Source organism: Colletotrichum jinshuiense, chromosome 1, assembly GCF_051148585.1.
Source record: "Colletotrichum jinshuiense chromosome 1, complete sequence".
NCBI classification, from domain to species: domain Eukaryota; kingdom Fungi; phylum Ascomycota; class Sordariomycetes; order Glomerellales; family Glomerellaceae; genus Colletotrichum; species Colletotrichum jinshuiense.
This window is the reverse complement of record NC_139302.1, coordinates 3,697,289-3,719,168: the sequence shown is the minus strand read 5'-3', so window position 1 is coordinate 3,719,168 and position 21,880 is coordinate 3,697,289. Positions and strand designations below refer to the sequence as shown.

Genomic DNA, 21,880 nt, shown 5'->3' with positions numbered 1-21,880 from the left:
GGCGGAGCTATCACCTTTAGCTTCCGAGTTTTGAGGATGTAGCACAGTGGTCATGGGAATAAGCCTTCGGCCCCGATGACTCCTGCGTTTATGACACCCACTCTCAGCATCATTAACACAGTCTTTCTGGCAGCTGTTCCGGATCTGCCAGAAGGGTAAGACTGTCGAGGGATCGGAATGGATCCCGAGAGGGTCGCGATGTGTCGCAATAGAAGGATTAACGTAAACCAGGCAAACAATGCAGAGACGACTTAACGCATAAACAACAAAGTGAAAGTTATGTGTGAGCAATATGATACCTTAAAGTCGAACACTCCTAAGAGGTTCTGCCGCGTATCTGTATGAGTGCTGAGCCTGGCTGGCCTAGACGAAAAAACGTTGACACTCATATATTATGACCCCATTTGTTACCAGGCTGGTACTGCGACTGGCCCATGGACTGCACAGAGAAACTGGTCTAACAAGCCAGAAGCGCACTTGGATTTTGCCGCGTACCGTCTTCGCGAGGACGGTCTAAATCAGCATAGGCGTAGGCTAATGTGCGATTATCTTTGTCCCGCTCAAAACCAGGAGTATGGCCCACCGCTTTAGGTGGTATAAGCTATCACGAAAAGATGTGTCTGTTCCATGTAGAACAGCCCAGCAAGGGCCAGAGTAGTAATTGGTTCGGTGACGAATAGCCAATACCCGGTGTTGCATATGAAACTGGCACTGGAAGAGATCGGCGGCGTCAACATTAATGTCCCATACAACTCCAACTCTTTGGGAGACGACCTTCCGGGAGCTCCACGGACTCCACAGATGGACGGGCTGCATGTCGCGGCATCGAATGGGGACCGGGAGCTCGCAGAGTTCCTTTTTCGCCATGGGGCCCGTTGTGATGTTAGGCAGGTGGTATCCGGGCTTACCGCTGCGGGATTTGCACAGGAGGAAGGCTACACAGCATTGGCAAAATGGCTTGAAGGGCGAGAGACTCTCTTAGTTGTAGTGGCAGTATAGGCCCTCCAATCTGCGGGACGGAAGTTATTCGAAGTTTGCGCCAACGTGATGTCTATCCCATGGGCGGTATCAATAATACCTTGATATCTTCGTGTCCTCAACACCACTTTCCTCCCCTCAAAATCTTAACCACAGCGAGTCCAGCATCGCTCATAGAACAACGAAAGGCTGGCAGGCAGAAGCAAAACCGAAACAGGCCTGAAAGAATTCTTTTCAACCTGCCCCGATATTCGCCATGGTTCCTAAGGTCAACGAAGTTATACAATATCACCATCCAAGTCGCATCAGGAAGAGCAGGCGTCAAAAGTCAAATGCTGCAAAGAAATCATCCTAATTCGCAATCCCAAACTAGCCCCGAATTTTCAGTTAATTTTACAAAGTACAACTCAATGTGCCCGATGAGTATGCAACGCCTTTGTTGCAAGCAATAAGCCATGAGATGGGGGCAGTAACCCCCTGCGCTCCTAGTCAGCCGCCTGTGGTCTAACGCTGCTGGATAATCCATGTAACTCAAGTCCCAATGTCTTTTTATCCTCAATTTTCAGACGTTCCAGGCGGCGAGAGTAGTTCTTGTCCTAGTAATTCAGCTCTCCACCACCGCCGCCAGCCACGTGATCGAGGTCCTCGTAGCTCTTGAGACTGCGTCCCTGAGTGGCCTCGCGGGGGCCGACGGCCGCTCCGCCTGCCGCGCCATCTCCCCATTTGCCGGCACCGCCGCGGCCTCTTCCGCCCATGCCACCGTCCCAACGGGGATTAGGTCGTCGATCGTAGGGACCAGTTCGGAAGTTGCCACGACCACCACCAATGCCTCCTCGGCGAATGGGGCCGGGTCCGCCGCGGTCATCGCCGCCTCCGTTCCATCCAGGTGCACCCGGATGTCCGCCACCGAGGAATGGTGGGAAACCACCAGGAGGCATCGGGAAACCAGGAATGGGCATCATGCCATTAATGGTGAAGTTCTGCAGGTTGAAACCACGGGGGGTTCCGGTGGCAGACTGGCCATTTGCAGGAGGAAAGTGACCATTGGAGTTGGCATCCGTTCTCGAGGGAGCGATGTGAGATGGGTCCATGACGTAGGCATTGATGAGGTGGAACTGTAGAAAAGGTTAGCTGGGTTATGCGCAAGTGGTTTTAAGGGAAGACTGACCTCCTGCTCAATGCTCTCGAGCCAATCGCCGTGGCGCTTCTCGACGTGCTTGCGCCAGAAGTGGTCCTCCTTGAACAACTTGGAGCACTCAGGAACCTTGCACCTCCACTTGTGCTCGTCTTCTTGCTTGACGTATTTGAGGAGATCCTCATTGACAGCATCTTCAACTGGTCGACCTCCGAGCTTGCGCAAGTCTGCCGTCTCAGGTTCGAGGATCTGCATAATCTTGTCCTCAAAGGTCTTGACCCAATTGTAAGCGCGAAGAAGCTGTTGTTCCGCTTTGCCAGTAGCACTGCGGAACTTCTTGTCGGTATCAGCTGCTTCACCCTCCTCCTCAATCTCACTGCGCTTCTTTCCAGGGAAAGGTTCTCCGTTTGCGCTGGCGCGTGCAACGGCCTTGGCAGAAGTGCTCAGAGTGCTTCTTGGGCGACGCAAGTGGCCGCCGGGGCATTTGCGAGTAAGCTCGTGAATCGAGTCACTCTCGAAGACGCAGAAGAAACAAAAGTTGTAGACCCGTCTCAGATACTCAATCATGAGATCCAGCTGCTTCTTCTTCACAAGCAGGTCTTCGTCGTCGACATCGTCCTCCTCCACGGCACCCTCATCTTCGTCTTCGTCAATAGCGCCTTCTTCTCCGTCTTCCATGCTATCATCGACATCAAGGTCACGCTCCTTCTTGACCTTCTTCTTCGTTGCACCGGCGGCAGGTTGCAGACGGCCGGCGTTCTTAAGGTCGTCGACTCTCTCCTCAATCTTCAAGATAGCGTTGAAGTCAGAGCCAAAGTCTTCCTCAAACTTGTTCACAAGTCGTTGGACGAGGCTCAGATCTTTCTCAATCCGCTCGGGCGCAGAGAAAAGATCCCACAGGGCCTTCTTCCGAGGATGACTGGGTGGGTTGTGTACACCGACGTGGCAGACAAAGTCGCCTCTGACCTCATCCTTGACGGTTTTGCCGTTGATTGCGTCGAGAGCCTTCTCAGCAGTTGACACAACAACCGGTGACTTCAGAGGTGTTTCACCATCTTCATCCTTGGGGTCCACACGGTCAACGACCGCAGGAGCGACCTCTGACGAAGGGTGAAGCATGACCCAGCCAATGCGGTGATACCTTTTGCTGGGGTTGGGATCCGACAAGGAGAGCCACTTGAAGCCGCCCTCTTCTTCACCGAGGTGTTCTTTGCAGAATGTCTCCAGGTTTTGCCTACTGACGTGGGGTGCAATAGTCTTGATGAGAAGGGTCGGCTGATACAAGTTCTCGTCTCTGATATCAGCACCATTGGCTGGTACGAGATCCCCCACACCCAAGATCTCATTGGCAGCGGTCGCCTCGCCCTCCTCCTTTTCTACAAGACCGCCGAGGCCATTGGTCTCGCTCTTGGGCAACCCCTCCAAGGAGAATTCGTCAAAGGTTCCCGATTCAAGATCTTGTTCCCACTGGCTGTAACCGCCTCGGCGGAACTCATTGAGTTGGGCTTTGAAGGCATCGCGGATCTCGGGAACATATCGCTCGCGGAACCACTGCTCCTTCTTGTGCTCAGCGACAAAGGTGCGAGCCATCTTTGCTTGAAGTTCTTCCTTATAGGCGTCGTATGCGACTTGAATCTTGGCCTTCTCCTTTTCGCGCTCCTCCTGTACTTCACGGGGGCCGCGGACACGCTCGGCTTCGCGGCGGCGGCCGGTGCGCTGGCGTTCCTTCTCCTCTTTGATCTTCTCATTCATCCTCCACCATTCACCGAAGTATGAGAATCCAACTTGGTAGGGGAGTTTCACCGGATCCGCGAGCGGATTGACGGTCAACGGCGTCGGGCCACCACTGTCTTGTCCTGGGACATAGCGATCGATATTGGACGGCGGTGATCCTATCCTCCTATCCCGGCGATCATCCCTATCTCTGCCGTTGGTGTAGTCATCGCGGCCGCGTCCTCTTGGCTCGTAACGGTCAACAACGGCCGGGGATCGCGAGCGACGTCTCTCACGGTGCTGGCGCTCGTGGCCTGTAGTGACACGTAAGCAATGAACATCAGGCGCATAAACAAGCCGCATAAAATAGGCTGGGGCCAATCGCCAAGACACTGGAGAAATTGAGGAGTCCTAGATTATACGCACCAGGAGATCTGCCCCGGTAGAAAGCATCGGGTCGCTCTTCTTTGATTCGCGCGTCGTCGCGACTGCTCCATGTCCTGTCGCCTGGCGAGCGCGCGGAGGAGTCTCGGTGGGAAGAGTACGAATCCATTTTCTCGTTCTCGCAACGGGAAAAAGGAGTGCGGTGGTGTCTGTCGTCTTTGTTGGGTTGAATTGGCTTTTCAGCCAGATTAAGTATCGCGTCCGCGTCGGGTAGCCGCCTACTTGCTGCTCATGTGATCCCGCGTGCTTGCTCGATCGAAAGAAGGATAGAAGGAGGAAGCCTGTTGTTTGGCAACATGATTGCGGTTAGAGAAATCATTCTGCAGGCAGGGCACGGCTTCTGTGGAAACGGGAGAAGAGAGTGAGAAGAATTGAGGATTCGGAGGGTTGCAGCAGCAAAAAGTGGTGCAATTGCCAGAGGGCAAAGATGAAGAAAAACGGCTCGTCATTGTCATCATGACGGCGCAAAAGGAAGAAGAAATATAAGCGCCAACTGAGGCCGGCTGAGAATGATTGACGAACGAGGCATTGAACAGGGAGTCGGGTGGAAGTAAGAATGGGTTATCTGGGGAGGAGGGAAGACAGGAATAATGGGGAATCGAATCGAGGTGATGGAGGGACAATCGATGCGGCGAGTAAAGATGATGCAGAAAGAAAGGGAAGAACGAACTATTTCGGTTGCGAGGGCATATGCCTCGACAATAAGACGCGTGATGTTGTCGTGATCCAAAGTTGAAGGACTTTGGGATGCACGAAGCAAAGATGGGGGAGGCTGACCTACCGAAAGGGCGACGAGACACGAACAAAGAGTCGGCTGGTGAGATCCACTAGGGACCAAACGAGTTTAGTGCTGTTTCGGGGGATATTCGGTAACGTCGGCACGGCTTAACTGCATACGTCTTGTTTCAACATAAACATCCATATACTAAAGGATTTCATTTTTGCTTGAGTTCGCTGAGGTTGCTCTTCGTCAATTGAGTTCTACAAAAGAAAGTAGCAGAATATGATTTGCGAAGACTGTATTATAGGAAGGCACGGTTCGTCGCGAGACTCACGGCGTTTGCTTACAGAGGGACGCTAACTTGCAGTTCAGCAGCTGTTGGCAGCCGTACAGCGGTCGTGGGTCAATCGGAACTGCCTGGAGCTGCAGGCACTTGGTGGCCGATCCCCAGCGATCTCCAGAGCTTCACCCCTGTAGCAAAAAGAGCATGTCCATCCGAGGGATGGTGACCCCAGTTGCCAGTTTGATAAAGCCTCAACGCGTCAAATTCGAGATGTTCAGATGCACCATTATTCTTTTATGACTAAAACTCACACTCATAATGTAAGCTTCGCCGGGTTGCGCATTTCATTGTTCCATATCCCATTCGACATCGCGACGAAAGTTGATGGTTGTTCACCACGGGAACTTAATGCATTGCGTCATAGCTCTCAAATGTACGAGGGAGCTCTCGCAGGTCGGACTGGGACCCGCCCCGAGGCTCATCCCATCGCATGTTCCAGAGCAACCAATATTTTGTTTAAATACCAACAACAGGAACCTCACGATTTTTTTTTTGCTGACGCCTAATCTACAGTTAAAACACTGCTCCACCTACAGAGACCAACAACAAATTGCACAATGACAACCTTTATTCCGGCGCTCACCTTGCCCCACCAGGTCTTCGAGAATGCCACCGCATCGATCCTGCTCCCCATTGCTTTAGGGACGGCCGTCGGCTTCTCCTCGCGACGTATGCCCTCTAAGACTCGCGCGAACTCACGAATACTTGTCGCATGTACTGACATATAAGCTTCAACAGCTAAAGACACCCAAAAGACCTATGCCGCCATCAAGAACCCTCCCCTCCGCCCTCCGCCGCAAGTCTTTGGTCCAGTATGGACTCTTCTCTACGGGTAATCCCAACGTCTCCGACCCTCCAAGGCTTACATAGATAATGCTAACAACCAATGTGCGCAGAATGATGGGTTACGCCGCCTACCGCGCCATCAACACTGGCCTCTCCCCCTTTTCCACCATCCAACATATCAACATGACCAAGCACGGCGCAACCCTCTACACCATCCAGCTCGGCCTTAACCTTATCTGGATGCCCCTATTCTTCGTCTTCAAGCGCCCCATTGAGGCTACTGTTGACATTGTTGCCCTCCTCGGCATCAACACCTACCTGACCTACCTCTGGGGCTCCGTTGACAGCGTAGCAGGCGCATGCCTAGTTCCCTACCTTGGCTGGCTCGGCTTCGCGACCTACCTCTGTGCCGGCGCAGGCTACCTGAACAACTGGGACCTCAAGGGCGCCGAGGAGAGGGCCACCGCCGCCGGCAAGAAGGAGTAGTGTTACGATTGTCGCAGTATCTCGGGCACAACGAGGAAGGGGAAGGATGCTGCGTGAGTGTTAAAAGCGCCTTCAGTTGCACGAGGGTATGTCTTCGGTTGAAAGCATCATCAAAATGAAATTGATATCCACGCTTGCGTCTCCTTCCTACTTTTGTGAGACATCCATCTAATTTGGCCGAACCCACCCGTTGCATGCATGTAAACGATCCAAAGCTGTCCCGTTGCGCCTCTAAATGCCATGAAATGGAAACAATACCCGTTCCACCACCGCCCAAGTCTAGGATATCAAGAAGTCTACTGCATGGGAAAATGTCGCTTGAGGCCGTCAAAAACAATGAAAATGAAGGCCGAGCTGGGCGCCGAACGCAAACATGTAATGCCACAGCCCCTATACAACCCCCTTAGCCCGTGCTGCTGCCAAACAGCCACACCCTCCTGCCAAAATGTCCTGTTGCGCGCCGCGTCACCGATGGCGGCCGTCTGCATGCGCGACTTGATTGTGTCGGCCGGGAAGAAGAGAAAGTTATACGACACACCGCCAGAAGCTCCCGCCAACGCCTGCTGCCACAGTGGCAGAGGCTTGGCCGCGAGCGCATCCTTGTCCGCCTGGGTCTTCGCTGACTTGGCGTTGAAGACGCGAAACATCTTCGTCACCGTCTCCTTGCTGCCGAACCAGGCAGCGCAGCCGCCCGACTCGCGGATCAGCGTGCCCATCTGGCCGTGCCAGAAGCCTTTGATGCCGTAGTGGCGGTAGATGTCGCGGATGACGGGCAGCGGTCGTAGCTGGGTTGTAACCGAGCCGTCTGCGCTTGCTGGTACCTGGATCTTGCATTTGACGAGCTCGACGGGCGTTAGCGCGTACGAAGTGAAGAAACCGGAGAAGGCGCCTGTGAACCAGAGCGCCGACAGGGACAGCTCTTGGCCGTGGGGCGTCCATCCCGACGAGTATACGACTGCGCGTCCTATCCGTTCGAAGAAAAACAAGCTGCTGTTTTCGAGCGCGGCTCCGACGAGCGGCGCGCTGATGCCGCGGTATAATCCAAGAAAGCCCTCGGCCTTGATGGATTGGCGAAAGCAGTCGAGAGGGCCCTTGTAGCGGAGAGGTTGGTTATCGGGTTGGGACTGGAGCCGGACCTTTACTGTGTCGAAGGGGTACTCGATATATTTGCCAACAACACCGGCGACCTGGGGAAATGTATCATCAGCATGCTGTATGGGTTCTTTTGGTAGCCGAGTAACCTACCGATCCGTAGACAATGTCTTCAATTGCCTCCAGTGCCGCTGTGCGGCTCTTCTTCAGCGAAACTGGTGCCTCATGGTGGGGTATCTCCATTGCTGCTGATGCCGAGTCCATCATGGTAGTAATTGAAGCAGGTGTATAATAAGAGCTAGCTACCTGAGCTTTGCAAAGTCGTAGCGGGTAGAAATAAGGGCAGGCGAGGGTTGAGCCCCCGGTTATGCCTCAAAGGTCGGTGAAGAGGAGGGAAAGCCGTTTGCTGGCTTGTCGAATACCAGAAAGGATACCGCGCAGCCTGAATGGCCACAGACTGACTCAAGCAAACCAATTCGCTAGAAAGGAGCAAGTGCTGGACGGGTTGAATATAAGGATATTCAGCACTGTCCTCACTGCTCCCCCTCGTGCTGAGTTGAATCAGGGAGGTGGGATAACCATACAAGACCGTTCGGAGACGCGGGGCAAAAGCGAAAGTAGCCGGTGTCACACAGAGCGCATACCAGCAGGACTTTTGGAACTAAAAAATATCCACCGATACCGGGGAGGGTGTAGTGGACCGGAGTCACTGCGTTGAGCTAGCAACTCGCTGTAAAAACCCGCGCGCTAGAGGAGGGAGCCCGAGGGGAAAAAAGAGAGATGAAAGAAGACCAACGCAGCAAGTTCACGACTTCAACCGGCACACGGCCAGGGTTTATACAACCATGTGAAAGAAACGGTGAAAGGGCCAGGAACACCTTAAAGTGCGGTGGGGTTTGGGCGCAGCAAAGCCAGCATTGGGTTGCAGAAAATTCTCTTTCCGCATGGGGATTTCTTTCTCTTTCTGTTTCTTGCAGATGCACTAGGCTCACAACCAGGCCCAGAACGCCCTGGGGCCCTGACATCAGACCGAGAGAGAAAAAAAACAGTAAAATGCTTTCCGTGGTGGGGTCGCCTACGCTTGGTCGGCGGGAGCTAGCCTTGGCCTTTGGAAACCCCGAACGCTGAATCCTCCCCCGCTGTCAGGCACAGCAGCCCCGCCAAGAGAGAGGGCGGCCAGGAAATTGGCGGCATACCGAACCGTACATGCTGCGCAAAGCACAATGCTGTGATTTGGCGAAGCAAGTATCGCAATGGCAGCTACAATTGAAACGCTTCGATAATGGCGAATGTCTTGAAAATGCATGGGGAAAGACCTCGCAATCGGTAAGAAGGGACGGTGTGGACAGAAAAGCGGACAAGAATGGAAGTTGGAATGCCAAGGCCCGAGGTGCCGACGATAATCGCTCGGACATAGTAGATTATCAGATTATCACGATAATCTCTGAGACACGATCTTTTCCACTTTTGCATCTATTTGGTGGCTAGCAGTCTTCACATCCACTCGCCATGCTACCATCATCCGTTACTCTACATTAGGCGCCCCACTGCCCCCCCTTCCCTGACGACTCCTCTCCACCTACCCTTTTATGCCCTCTTGTGGGTTTCTGCTGCGCGGCCTCGTGCCGCCGAAGCTCCTCGGGTACCCTAGAGATGGAGCTCTTCGAGAGCATCTGCTTCAGGTCGTAGAACAGGTCCTGATCCTCGTTGCCCAGGAATGTAATGGCGACACCACTCTTGCCCGCACGACCCGTACGACCGATACGATGCGTGTAGCTCTCAATGCTTGTTGCCATGTTGAAGTTGATGACGAGACTGACGTCTGGAACATCGATACCTCTTCCTGCCAGGTCCGTGGCGACAAGCACCTGTGTTTGGCCGTTGCGGACCGAGGCCAGCGCCGCTTCTCTCTGCTCCTGTGTCTTGCTTCCATGGAGGGTAACCGCAGAGTAGCCCATCTGCTTGACATCTCGCGCGACAGCATCGCAATTGCGTTTGATGTTGACGAACACGATGATCGGCGGGGCAAACTCTCCAGCGGCGAGAATTTCTTGTAGACGCTTCTTCTTCTTGTCCTCGCCTGAAACAAGCTCGACCCTTTGCTCGACCGTGTCGACCGCCTCACCAGCGTTACCGATTGTGACGATGGCAGGACGCCGGAGGTACTTCCTCGCAATCTTCTCGACGGTCGGCGGCATCGTAGCTGTGTACATCATAGTCTGTCTGTACCTGTCCCTAGCGCCGAGATATTTTTGCATCAATTGGGCGTTCTCCGCGTCGTCCGTGTCTGGCTTCTCGTTCGTCACAGGCAAGGCATCGAGAATCTTATTCACCGACTCCTCGAAACCTAGATCGATCATGCGATCCGCTTCGTCCATGATGACATAGCAGCACTGTGACAAGACAAGAAGGCGTCTTTCGATACAGTCCACCAGACGACCGGGGGTGGCGACAATGATCTCAGCACCGTCCCGCAACGCGTATACCTGCTCTTCCAGCGAGTGACCACCCACGATGCTAACCACCTTGAAGCCCAACGGGTCGGCGAACTTGTGTGCTTCGGATTCAATTTGCTGGACCAGTTCACGCGTAGGCGCCAGAATGAGGGCGTACGCTCCGTCGTTCTTATTAACTTCCGTCAAGGGCGGCAGGTCCGAGATGTAGACTAATAACGGCAGTAAAAACGCAGCAGTTTTACCGGAACCCGTGACAGCCACACCAATGAGATCTCTGGCCTGCATTGCAATGGGAATAGCTGCTCTCTGGATAGGCGACGGGTCTTTGTATCCGACCCTGTCCACGATGTCCAACAGTCGTCGCGGCAAACCTGACTCTTGCCAGTTGCGCATCGGATTGGGGATAAGACCACCCTTGGTAGCAATACCGAAATCTTCCTTGAAGATTCTCCAGTCTCGTTCTCGCATATCCGCGAGTGACTTCTTCGACCAGTGCTTGCCAAGGCCCGACCTGTCGGCGCGCTCCTTCGCTCGGTCTCGTGCCTTGTAGAATTCGTCCATAAATTCCTGCGCTCGCTGCTTTCCAAACTCGCGATCTCTCTCCTCGATCATTCTAGCTCGCCTCCGTGCGATTTCCTCGGCCTCGTCATTGAATTCGCCAGACAGGCTGCCGTATGTGTAGGATTTCAGGGCCGTCGTCATCGTGCGGGATTCGTAGATGGGGTCATTTTCGAGTGTCGTATCCTCCTCGGCATCCCACTCAAATTTGAATTCTGTGGCCCTCTTCCGCTTCTTCTTCACCGAAAAGTTCGATTGCTTATTCACTTCGGGACCCAGGTACCGGTTGCGCAATAGCTCGGCCTCGATCGCCTCGGCAGACTTCTTTTCCTTGCCGTCCTTTGTAGAAGCCTTGCGCTGCTCTTGCTTGTCTCGTCCTCGCCCGCCGCCTCCTCGGCCGTTTTCTGCAGTATTCATGGACTTCGGGCCTGTGGGTATCCGACCGCCGGCACCATACGACGGTCCGTTGGTGGTGGTGCCGTTCGCCTCAGCGACCCATTTTCTCTCGAGTTCTGCCTTTTTCTTCGCTTCTTCTTCGGCTTTCTTCTTGCGCTCCTCTTCCTGTTGCTTCGCCTTCTCCGCTGCTTGACGTTCTCTCTCCTTCTTCGGGATGAATCGTAGTTTTGAAGAGGCGGCGTCGGCAGCCTTCTTCTTTTTGAGAATTTCTTCGAGGTCCAACGGCGCCCTCTTTGTCTGATTGGTATCCATCTTCGTGTTCTCGTGACGCGACACCGGTAGGGCACGAAGGTGGTTGCTGACGAGCAAGAAGTATGGTGGGTGAAGGTAGCCTTATGTACAGTGATGGGTACGTACCGAGTGGGTGTCGAAAGTGGAAGCAACTTTTGGGCGCTGGGAACTTTTTGGTCCTCCCTAGGTCAACTTTACCCTCTCAACTACGACACAGAAATGATAAGATATACTGCCGAGGGTAATTTGAGCAGATGTATTATATTAGTATGTTTCTTTCAAAAAATTACATTCCAGAAACTGGGCGCTGCATGTTTGACTTTGTCACATCTAAAATGCTGCGGTTAAACATGAGGGAAGGCTGCCATTTGCGCCACAGGACCAATCGCGCCACAGCCGAGCCACCCAATAAGATGGCTCGGCTTTTCTTGCCCCCAGTCCTAAGCTCTTCTCCCTGGTCCCTATGCACGTACAGGGGTGGGTAAGGCTGGCCGCGCCCAAATTTATCCTGCATCAGTTGATTGAGCATCTCGAACGAAGGAGCCGCCCTCAGCCGACGCCTCTCCTAAGTCTTCCCCGACGATCTTGCGACGCCCCAGCGTTGGAACCGGAGGATACGCAATTACACAACGCATATTCACAAAATGGCAGCCGCCGAACAATACATACAGCTGGCCAAGGCCCTGCCGCAGCAGCTCCAGCGCTTCTTCGCTCGCTGGCCTCCCGCCGCCATCCTGCCCTCCGCGTCGGCGACACCAAAGACCGGTTTTCAAGAGATTACCCCGAACCCCTTTGCGCCCCAAAAACACCCCGAAACCGGCAAGTGGCACGACCCCGTTTACTCGCTGCGCCGCCAGGCCGAGATCGTCAAGCTCGCGCGCCAGCACGGTGTCGAAGAGCTGCTGCCCCCGACGGTTAAGGGTACCGAGTACAGAATTGCGCACCGTGTCGAGCATGGTCTGAGAGTTAAGGGTACCGGTGTGGGACAAAAGGTCAAGGGAAAGATTCACGAGAGGATGGTGCAACCCAGGTACGTTTTCCAGTCTTTAGTGGTAGTGCCGAATGGAACCCTTCAGTCCTTGCCCTTCAAGTCGAGGGGTAAGCTGATACTAACAATGTTGCAGAATGGAGAAGAGGAGAGAGGCTATGTTGGCAATGCCCAAGTTGATCAAGGAGTGGAAGAAGGTAAGTTCAATGGCTGTGAATCGTGAGGCCAGATGCTGACGCTATGCTGCAGGTTGGAAAGCGGAACTGGACAAGGTTCCCCAAATAAGCGATCTATCTGTGTTTTTCACTTTGCAATGCGTCAACTACTATAGACGGTGTACATATACCATGTATTATCATGTACAAGAGATGAATCCAACAACTCTGGACAGACGCGGTTCCTCTCTATGCCGGAGACGCGACCTCCGCCAAGCGAGATGCCACCCCTCCCCTCATAAGCCAAGTTGACCTTTGATACCCTGTGGCAAGCAGCTTTGGTACCAATCTATCGCTGAAGTCAGTTGCTGATTCTTTAATGCGTCCAAAGTGGAAGCCAACTTTTGATGTTTTCTTCAACCGACGAACTACTCACGTGATTCTCCGCAGGACAAAAGCTTTCAAAACTCCCATTCGCCAGAAATTTTCACTGAGAACTCACGACAGCAACTCAAAGAGGCCCTGTCCGCCGCCACCTTCGCTCAATATGAGTCCCTCACCCACAACTCCTGGCGAAGCACTTTCTGGCAACCACACACACTACTCAGTCCTGGGAGTAACCCGCAAGTTGCTCCAAGACCAAGCAGCGGAGCCGCATCAAATAATCAAGCGGGCCTACCATCGTGCCCTCCTTCAAAACCACCCAGACAAATATCCACAACTCAAAGGTCAACCCACTACTGCTCAGAAACCTTACTCCAGCAGTACCGCAACCTTCACAATCGACCAGATCTCCGCAGCTTACAAAGTCCTCTCCGACCCGAAATCAAGGGCAGAGTACGACAGATCCCTGGACCTCGCACCCAATAACCAAGGTCTAAAGCGCGGCGAGCAAGCCTTCCAGACAGGCATAGAAAACGTCGACCTTGACGATCTGGATTTTGATGAGACTGAGGGGGCCGAGCGTTGGTATCGTAGCTGCAGGTGCGGCAATCCCCGGGGCTTCCTGTTTACAGAGGCGGACTTGGAAGAGGCCGGAGAAAACGGAGAGCTGCTCGTGGGGTGCCAGGATTGTAGTCTGTGGATGAAGGTTCATTTCGCCATAGTGTCGGATGAATGAGTAGGCCAACAATGAGAAAACGGAATCCTCGTCCAAGTTGAGATCACCCTTGCCCCGTGCTCGTCAGTGAAGGTAGCATTGTCTGTATTATGTACATAACCCCCCCCAAAAAAACCAAAACTCCCATAGACCCCCGAATCGCAGAAAAACAGCAATGCCGAATATACAATCTGCCGTGGTAAGATGAACCGTCAGTGTGTTGCGCGTTTGATACTTTGTTGTCCTATTCTGCGCCTCTGTCATCTTGCCCCATTCCTGGCTACTTCGTTTCTCCATTTTCGGCTCCTCTATTGAGCATATAAGCATTACTTCCTTCTTTCTCGAGGATGTCGTCACCCCTTGCTTAATATCCTAAGTGTAGAGAGTCAGAGGGAAAGGAAGCTAGCCAAAAGCTGCTTTATGGATGCATCTATCACCAGCAACCTGCGACAAACCTTTCGGTTGGTGTTGGTTCCAAGTATTAGTGGGAGCAAGCAGGTTTTGTTTACTCATTCGAATCACGCCGAGTCTGCCAAAAACGGTGTTTGCCGGATGTGCTTCTTTGAAAGCAATTTTAGTCTTTTTTTGTTCTTGTCCAGACGGTCTTGCATTAGAGTCTAAAAAGCAAACGTGGGTGCAGTCGACCTCCAAAATGCTCTTCTTTAGCCCTCAGCCAGTCCCGTGCTAGGAAAAATCAACCCCTTCACAATTCTTGTGTGTATTGCCTAAACGATGCCGATTCGCAAAAACGAAATCTCCAGTCCACACTCCGTAGACACCAGTCCACCCAATTCCGGCGAAGAACGCAGGTTGCAGAATGCTACGAGACCACCAACACCTTACTCAGCCTTGGGCTCCTCAGAGGTGCTAGCGGCCGGCGCCTCAGCGGTGGCGCCCTCCTCCTTGGTGGTGGCAGGGGCCTCGGCAGTGCCTGACGCCGCGGGCTCGGCCTCAGAAGAGGTCCAGAGAGTCTGTACATGAAGTCAGTGTGTGTCTCAATATTGGCTACTAGGAGTCCTTACCAGGTTGTCACGGAGAAGCTGCATGATGAGGGTAGAATCCTTGTAAGACTCCTCGCTGAGGGTGTCAAGCTCTGGAAATGATACTGTCAGTGATATGGGCTTGCTTGAATTAGTTCAGCACTAACCGGCAATCGCATCGTCGAAGGCCTGCTTGGCCAGGTGGCAAGCCTGGTCGGGAGCGTTAAGGATCTCGTAGTAGAAGACGGAGAAGTTGAGAGCGAGACCCAAGCGGATGGGGTGGGTAGGGGGGAGCTCAGTCTGGGCAACCTCGGTGGCAGCCTTGTAGGCCTCGAGGGACTTGTCGGCGGAGTCCTTGCGGCGGTCACCAACGGCGAACTCGGCCAGGTAGCGGTGGTAGTCACCCTTCCTGTTAAACGTTGTCAACACTGCTTCCTGACCATGCTAGACCCAACATCAGTTCTTACATCTTGTGGTAGAACACCTTGGACTCGCCAGACTTGGCAGAAGGAATGAGGTGCTTGTCGAGAACGTCGAGAATGTCATCGCAGATCTTGGCGAGCTCGGCCTCGATCTTCTGGCGGTACTCCTTAATCAGACCAACCTGGGAAGAGTTGCCCTTGGACTCCTCCTTCTGCTCGATGGAGGTGACGATTCTCCAGGAGGCACGGCGGGCTCCGATGACGTTCTTGTAGGCAACAGAAAGAAGGTTGCGCTCCTCGACGGTCAGGTCACGGTCCTCAGAGGCGACAATCTTCATGTTCTCGACCATCTCTGAAGGTCCAATCATCAGCATATCCCATCGGACCCGAGCGGCAATTACCACATACCCTCGTAGCGCTCAGCCTGCTCAGCAAGCTTGGCCAAGTACACAGCATCTTCGTGACCCATGGTGCCGGTTGGTTATCTGGAACGCCAAGTTTGATTAGCACGTGTACCAGGCTCCGATGCCGATATTATGGTCCGAGTGATTAATAAAGGCAAGGTTTGGAGAGGGCGGTGAAGTAAGGCGCAAATTGGTGTCGGAGGAGCGGCAGGGTGAATTTAGGAGGAAAAGGGCGAGTCGCGGCGTATGCGCCTCGCTGACTTCATCACTCGGTCGAGGCTCCCCGCTCCTGGTGGGGTTTTGCGCCTGACCGGTCAAGATAGGGCGCGCAGGCTCGGCAAGGCGTTCAATCGGGGGAAGGACGAGGCATAGACGGTATCGTCGTAAAGCGGTTGGCCGATAATGACCGGACGCGGTTGTTGGGATCGGTGAAGGAGGTTGCGGCGAGGGATGCGATGACGACAGAGGGGGCACGGGGGGATGGGGGGAGGGACCACGTACCTTGGTGCGATGTTTTGAGGACGGCGGGGATGTTCTGGTGGAACGATGGATAGGTGACAATGGATAATTTCCGTGTCGAGACTCGAGTTGTTCGGGACAGGGAAAGGGAGCGTGACGAAGGGTAAACAGAGGCGGAATGGAGACGTTTGCAAAAGTAGTGCGAGAGTTTGAAGTTGGGAAAGTTGATGAGACGAAAAGGTGATGGATGGAAATTGAGGAAGGGGCTCTGGACTGCACAATACGTGAGGTGGCCCGGGCAAGACAAGGCAAGGCGACTGGGGGGGCGCCGACTGGACTGGATGGGACCCGACTTTACTGGTTGACTTGGATGGGTAGGGACACCGTCCAGTCACCAGCGAGAGGGCCCTCAACCAATCCCCATTCGGCATCCACTGTAGCAGGTGCCCCTTGTGTTTTTGTTCGTGCTAGCCCTGGAATGGCCGGCTCACGTGAATCGCCCCGGGGTAGCTTTAGGTATCGCGGCTGTGCGCTGCGGCTGAGAGGTACCCTTCAAGGGCCTCTAAAGTCTTTCCAAACGTGCCATGCTCCAGATCCTCCAGTGCCTTCCCCCCCTTTTTTGACAACCCAACTCTGCGACGGCAGTGGGGGGATACCCGATGGTACTTTCCGTTCCCTTCCCGTCTTGTCCTGGGCCTAGTCCCAGTTCCCCAGCGTGGTCCTTCCCCAGGGCAGTGTAGTGTCCCTTGCGCAGTAGGCCTTGAATTCAGGTACTCCTGCCGTGCATACACACACCACTAGGCACCAATCCATGGCACCAGCGGCATAGACTTGACTCTTCTGACCTCACCTCCTCCAGCTTCGACCCTGTTACTGTTACTGCGCTGGATCACGTCACACCACGTATTGTTGCCTCGCTTTCCTTTGGTCAAAGTCATCTGTTAGGTGCAGGCTTCTTATGCAATCGCCAAACGGCCACCGTGCCCATTTATTCATCTTTTGAGTTCAGGCACCTACTTGTTCGGTCTCGCTGATCAGGTTTACCCGCCCTTGATCGTAGCGGCAGCCGTGAAGCCTATAATTGTGTGATTATTCGGTAGCTGCCGCTTCGCTCGACGACCCAACCTTTCCCTTTCGTCGAAGGAGGGCAGAGGCTACCTGACAGTAACGCACCATTTACATAAGCGACTCAAGGCCTCCTCCACTCCACTTAAAGGTACATCACCTTCCGGGCTGCGAGACAAGACAAAGGCCGTCGCACCACATACCGCTGGCACCCCATCGGCCGACCAACTTGTTGAAGCGACAGATCTCCAGAATCTCTCCCATCCCGAGGACCCGGGGAACATCCCAGTCGTGGCCGAGATTCAGCCTTGCCGGAGATAACAAGATTGTGAGGCTGTTTTCTAGCACTCGGGCACCGCCCAACGCCGCACAGTCATAATGGGGGAACGTTAAAACCCCACATTGTGCGTAATACATGCTCTTCAACAATAAGCTAGGTAGGCAGAGAATCACGCAGATGAGTGGATGATTGACTCTTTCGCGAAAGCCGAATGAACGAAATAAGGACTGTCAACCCTAGCGTGGCGCAACAATAATATTCTGATGTCCACCTGGGGCGTCGCCATTTATCACGGGATTATACGGATGTTCAATGCCAATGAATTCAACTTCCTCAAACCAACCCAGTGAGTTGGGCCAGGCATCATCTGACTTCTGACTGCAACCAGGTGGCTTACCAGTGGTCTGAGGATGAATAAACAAGGCAACCTCAGTCACTACCCACCAAGCCGAGAAATGCCGGCAGTCCATGTTAGCAAAGTACCTCGCTCTTGCCGGGTATGACGTATCACAATCGCGTACTCGGGTAAAGAAGCTGACCGAAGCAGCAAGCTGCCTCCAAGCTCCGTTCGTTCCAAGGATCAGATCATCCCCTCTGGCCAATGAGCATTTAAGCAGCACCGAAATCTCCCTTAAGCTATTCCAGGCAGTTGCTCTACTCTCCACAGTTCAACCTATCAAAACCCAGCGACCATCGTCATCGGTCAACCTTCGACTACAACAAAACAACATCCAGTTGCACTACACTCAACTTCAAAATCACCATTCAGAAATCCGTCAAAATGATGCGCATTGCTGTCACCAAGGCCGCTGCCCGCCCTTTGACTTTTGCTTCCAGAGCTGCCTTCAGCACTACTACCAGAGCCATGGCCGAGGGCGACACTGGAGCTACCCCCAAATACGGAGGCGGGTAAGTCGCTCCCCCTTCATTTCAGACATCACCTTCCAAACCAGTCGTGAGGTTATTTGTTACCGCAATTGACTACCTATCCTGGCTTCTTAAGATGATTTAAAGCTGACGATTGGTTTTCCTGTCGCAGTGACGCCTTCCAGAAGCGCGAACAGGCCGCCGAGAATCTGGCAATCCGCCAGCGCGAGAAGGAGAAGCTCCTTGAGCTTAAGAAGAAGCTTACTGAGCAGCAGGCTCACCTCCAGCAGCTGTCTGACCACATGTATGTCCCGATAAATGAAGTCAGTTTTTTTGCATAGAAACCTGGTCTTGCTAACTATGGTTCCTACCGTAGCGACGAGATTACCAAGAACCAGGGCGGAGAGCACAACTAAATAATTGCACGCGCGTCAAAAAGCCAGTGTTATCACGAGGATAATTGGGATGCTCAACAGAGGAAGATCGAAGCCCGAAGGAACCGGAGGATGTAGCAGCTGCACATCGTCGAAATCAAGCCTGCCAACACCTGGTATTCACCACATTCTAGGCTAGTGTACATGTATGTATGGAATGCACCCTGCGTGCTGACCATCCCACTCAATGCGAGCGACCTTCATTTATTCTGGCTTGAGTGATTAAATGACTCAGTTTCAGAGTCTTCATGTCAATTCCCAACCCTCTCGTGTGCTACCAAATCAAACCCAAAGCTCCATCCAATTCCCTCAGCGCCGACCCATGTAAGATCGGTAGAAGCTCTCTGCCGCGTCTGTCTCCGGCGCTCCGTATTGGCTCCCCAGGTTATTGTTCGCCTTTTGAGCGGCGGTCACCTTGGCTTGCAGGGACGCGGCGTTCGAGTCGATCCACTGAAGTTGCCCAAGATGACTGTTAAGAACACGAACAATCTGGCTCAACTGCAAAAGTGTCAGATAATGTAGGTGCGTCGATGGGGCTAGATGACTTACAGGATCCTCGGGCTTGGTGCCCTTGCTCAAGGTTCCGGAGATGTCGTTTATCTCCTTGACCATCTTGGACAAGTCTCTGCTCTTCTCATCGAGGTTCTGCGTCAACTTTTCGGCGAGCTTGTATGTACGCTCGCGCTCTTGGTCGGGTCCGGCTAGGGTCTCACCCTGCCCCATCTGGCGGGAGAACATGTCCTTGACCTCGGTCTCGTAGCGATTCAACCAATCCTCGAGCTCATCCTGCTGGCTCTCAACTGCCTGGAGCTGACGCTCAATCTCGTGACTTGCCTTTTCAGCCTCAAAAGTGTTGAGGTAGAGCTTCTGGATCTTCTCGCCGTTGTCGACCAGGCCCAAATCCCAGTCAGCAACCTGGTTGGCGTAATGCTTAAAGTCCTTCTGGTACTTGGATAAGTCTGAAGCCCAACGAGTGATGATGTCGTCCATAGACTTGTTTTTCAGGCGAGGCAACTGAGAAGTAGGGCCAGTGGTGGAGGCACCCAGGGTATTTGAGGTACCGGCCGTCGTAGTCGTCGTCGTCGTCGTCGTCGTTGTAGCAGGCGCGGTGCTGTTCTGCGCTGATGCTGCAGCTGCCGGTGTCGACGGCTTGGCACCAAAGAGGCCGCCAGCAGGTTTGGCAGTGGTGCTCGGGGCTGTAGTAGATGGGGTTGCGGCAGAAGTAGTCGCCGTAGCAGCCGTCGCAGGAGTAGAAGCAGGCTGAGAAGTACCTGCCGCCGGAGCACCGCCAAAAAGACCTCCACTAGCCGGCTTGCTGGCAGGAGCTGTAGATGTTTGGCCGCCAAACAGCGAGGAAGGTGCCGCTGTAGTAGTGGGAGTAGAGGATGAGGTTGCAGCAGGCTTTCCAAAGAGACCGCCTGCGCTAGAGCCAGCCTGTGTCGTCGTAGCAGCTGGTGTTGAGGAAGCATTACCGCCGAATAGGCCGCCGGCAGACGATGTGGCTGGTGTTGAAGTGGTAGGCGTCGCAGGCTTGGCGCCGCCGCCGAAGAGCGAAGATGCAGTGCCAGAAGCGGGAGCAGCAGCAGCTGAAGTAGTGGAAGCTGGTTGGGTAGAACTGGTAGCAGCACCTTGGCCAAAGAGTCCGCCAGAGCTAGGAGCCGCTGTGGTTGCCGGCTTCTGGCCGCCGAACAGCCCACCGCTAGCTGCGGGCTGCTGTTGCGCCTGTCCACCGAAGAGAGAGCCTCCGCTAGCGGGCTGGGCCGTGGAAGCAGGCTTGGATTGCGCTGCGCCGCCAAACAGACCACCGCCGCCCTCTGCCGGCTTAGATGCTGCCGCACCAAATGGAGACGGGGCAGCCGACCCCGATGTTGCAGCGCCCCCGAAGAGTCCGCCCAGTGCAGGCTTGTTTGCGTCCGCCGGAGGAGCCCCAGCCGGAGTGGTCGATACTCCCAGGGAGAACGCAGGCCTTGCGGGGGTAGCTTGAGTTGTGGGAGCAGCTGAGGTAGCCGGTGTGCTCGATGCAGGCTTGTTCATGTTGCCAAACAGGCCACCGCCAGAAGCAGCAGGGGTTGAAGAGCTCGAAGCAGCATTTTGACCGAACATACCACCAGAAGGAGTGGAGCTTCCAGTGTTTCCGCCGCCGAAAAGGTTCGACGCCGGTTTTGACGCAGCATTTCCTCCAAAAAGGCCACCAGAGGATGCGGCAGGGGTACCGCTTGTGGCACCGCCGCCAAATAGACCTCCAGAGGCGGGTGCTGATGTGCTGGGCGTAGATGAGCCAGCGTTTCCAAAGAGGCCACCAGAGGTAGCAGGAGTAGAAGATGCGCCAGCGGCAGGCTTAGCCCCAAAGAGACCTCCTCCAGTAGATCCAGGTGTTCCCGAAGACGCGGCCGGCGCAGCGCTGCCAAAGAGCCCGCCCGCCGGCTTCTGGGCAGTGTTTTGTCCAAACAAGCCTCCGCCAGAGGCTGGTGTACCACTGCTCGATCCAGCAGCCGCTCCTCCGGCTGCGTTGCCACCTAGAGAGCCGAAAGAAAAGCTAGGAGTGCCGCTGGCAGCAGCGCCGCCACCTCCGAAAAGGCCTCCTGATGCAGGCGCAGAAGTCGCCGGGGTCGAACCGCTATTCGAAGTCGGCGTAGCGCTTGGGTTACCGAAGCTGAAGGACATTGCGTTAGAGATTTGTATATCGATCGGGAGTTGCCTAGGTGTTGTTTGACGGTGTCTTGCAAGCTATGAGACGCAAGGTGCTTTTGTCGGGGAAAAACGTGAGCCGTGTGGTTTAGTATCGTCGCATTGAGATGCGCGTCGACCCCCAAAGCTCTGCTCGTCAGCAATGAGCAAACGTAGGTAAGATGTCGAGCTGTGCTGGCTTGTTGCGACGAGGATGCCTGCTGGTTGTCGGGGAAAACTGAAGCAGTCGTTGATGGCTAGCAGCTTTTTTTTGTGATGCTCCAGCCTTTCATGTCCGCCTCCACGCGACTGGCGCGCTGTACCTGCCCAGGACCAGGGACTGGTTGCCTATCAAGTGCTAGCGCGGAATTAGCCGGGGCTCGCCCCACGTGATGCTTGGCGGGTAACTACAGCTGCAGAGGTTACTGATGCCATCTCAGAGCCTACCTTATGCAAGAATCTGGAAGTCACTCTTTCTGGTCTTCTTAGGTGCCGTCAGCTTCGCCTTAAATTCGACCTGAAAAAAGTTGTAGTGGTCCAAATACCGAGTCTGGGGATATCGCACTTGACTTCTCGGCCCACACAATTACGTATCCGCTAATCGACAGGTTCCCCCCTCCACACCCGCTCCTATTCCATCAATAACTCCTAAGCTGGCCAC

The 21,880-nt window shown here is 54.2% G+C and overlaps 9 protein-coding genes across 9 annotated transcripts; 4 read left to right on the top strand and 5 right to left on the bottom strand.

Annotated features, from left to right (window-relative positions):
* Window positions 1-1,574: 1,574 nt before the first annotated feature.
* Window positions 1,575-4,379, bottom strand: EsH8_I_000941 (uncharacterized protein; the record flags this gene model as incomplete). The annotated part of the gene is made up of 3 exons (XM_083268354.1): window positions 1,575-2,093; window positions 2,147-4,140; window positions 4,253-4,379. The coding sequence occupies 3 exons, from the start codon at window positions 4,377-4,379 to the stop codon at window positions 1,575-1,577; spliced, it is 2,640 nt and encodes an 879-aa protein (XP_083118792.1).
* Window positions 4,380-5,891: 1,512 nt separating this feature from the next.
* On the top strand, window positions 5,892-6,606 carry EsH8_I_000940 (TspO/MBR-related protein; the record flags this gene model as incomplete). Its single annotated transcript, XM_083268353.1, has 3 exons — window positions 5,892-6,003; window positions 6,073-6,166; window positions 6,231-6,606. 3 exons carry the CDS (start codon window positions 5,892-5,894, stop codon window positions 6,604-6,606), a joined length of 582 nt encoding a protein of 193 aa, XP_083118791.1.
* Window positions 6,607-6,902: 296 nt separating this feature from the next.
* On the bottom strand, window positions 6,903-7,941 carry EsH8_I_000939 (mitochondrial carrier domain-containing protein; the record flags this gene model as incomplete). Its single annotated transcript, XM_083268352.1, has 2 exons — window positions 6,903-7,793; window positions 7,852-7,941. 2 exons carry the CDS (start codon window positions 7,939-7,941, stop codon window positions 6,903-6,905), a joined length of 981 nt encoding a protein of 326 aa, XP_083118790.1.
* A 1,292-nt stretch (window positions 7,942-9,233) lies between these two features.
* On the bottom strand, window positions 9,234-11,420 carry EsH8_I_000938 (mRNA splicing protein PRP28; the record flags this gene model as incomplete). Its single annotated transcript, XM_083268351.1, has 1 exon — window positions 9,234-11,420. The coding sequence occupies one exon, from the start codon at window positions 11,418-11,420 to the stop codon at window positions 9,234-9,236; it is 2,187 nt and encodes a 728-aa protein (XP_083118789.1).
* A 623-nt stretch (window positions 11,421-12,043) lies between these two features.
* EsH8_I_000937 (uncharacterized protein) lies at window positions 12,044-12,672 on the top strand (the record flags this gene model as incomplete). Its single annotated transcript, XM_083268350.1, has 3 exons — window positions 12,044-12,429; window positions 12,524-12,584; window positions 12,637-12,672. 3 exons carry the CDS (start codon window positions 12,044-12,046, stop codon window positions 12,670-12,672), a joined length of 483 nt encoding a protein of 160 aa, XP_083118788.1.
* A 417-nt stretch (window positions 12,673-13,089) lies between these two features.
* Window positions 13,090-13,662, top strand: EsH8_I_000936 (diphthamide biosynthesis protein 4; the record flags this gene model as incomplete). Its single annotated transcript, XM_083268349.1, has 1 exon — window positions 13,090-13,662. One exon carries the CDS (start codon window positions 13,090-13,092, stop codon window positions 13,660-13,662), a length of 573 nt encoding a protein of 190 aa, XP_083118787.1.
* An 818-nt stretch (window positions 13,663-14,480) lies between these two features.
* Window positions 14,481-15,512, bottom strand: EsH8_I_000935 (14-3-3 domain-containing protein; the record flags this gene model as incomplete). Its single annotated transcript, XM_083268348.1, has 5 exons — window positions 14,481-14,612; window positions 14,664-14,734; window positions 14,789-15,030; window positions 15,089-15,395; window positions 15,452-15,512. The coding sequence occupies 5 exons, from the start codon at window positions 15,510-15,512 to the stop codon at window positions 14,481-14,483; spliced, it is 813 nt and encodes a 270-aa protein (XP_083118786.1).
* A 2,520-nt stretch (window positions 15,513-18,032) lies between these two features.
* EsH8_I_000934 (mitochondrial ATPase inhibitor, IATP-domain-containing protein) lies at window positions 18,033-18,534 on the top strand (the record flags this gene model as incomplete). The annotated part of the gene is made up of 3 exons (XM_083268347.1): window positions 18,033-18,160; window positions 18,291-18,422; window positions 18,495-18,534. 3 exons carry the CDS (start codon window positions 18,033-18,035, stop codon window positions 18,532-18,534), a joined length of 300 nt encoding a protein of 99 aa, XP_083118785.1.
* Window positions 18,535-18,861: 327 nt separating this feature from the next.
* EsH8_I_000933 (Nsp1-like C-terminal region-domain-containing protein) lies at window positions 18,862-21,216 on the bottom strand (the record flags this gene model as incomplete). The annotated part of the gene is made up of 2 exons (XM_083268346.1): window positions 18,862-19,050; window positions 19,102-21,216. The coding sequence occupies 2 exons, from the start codon at window positions 21,214-21,216 to the stop codon at window positions 18,862-18,864; spliced, it is 2,304 nt and encodes a 767-aa protein (XP_083118784.1).
* Between the last annotated feature and the right edge of the window lie 664 nt (window positions 21,217-21,880).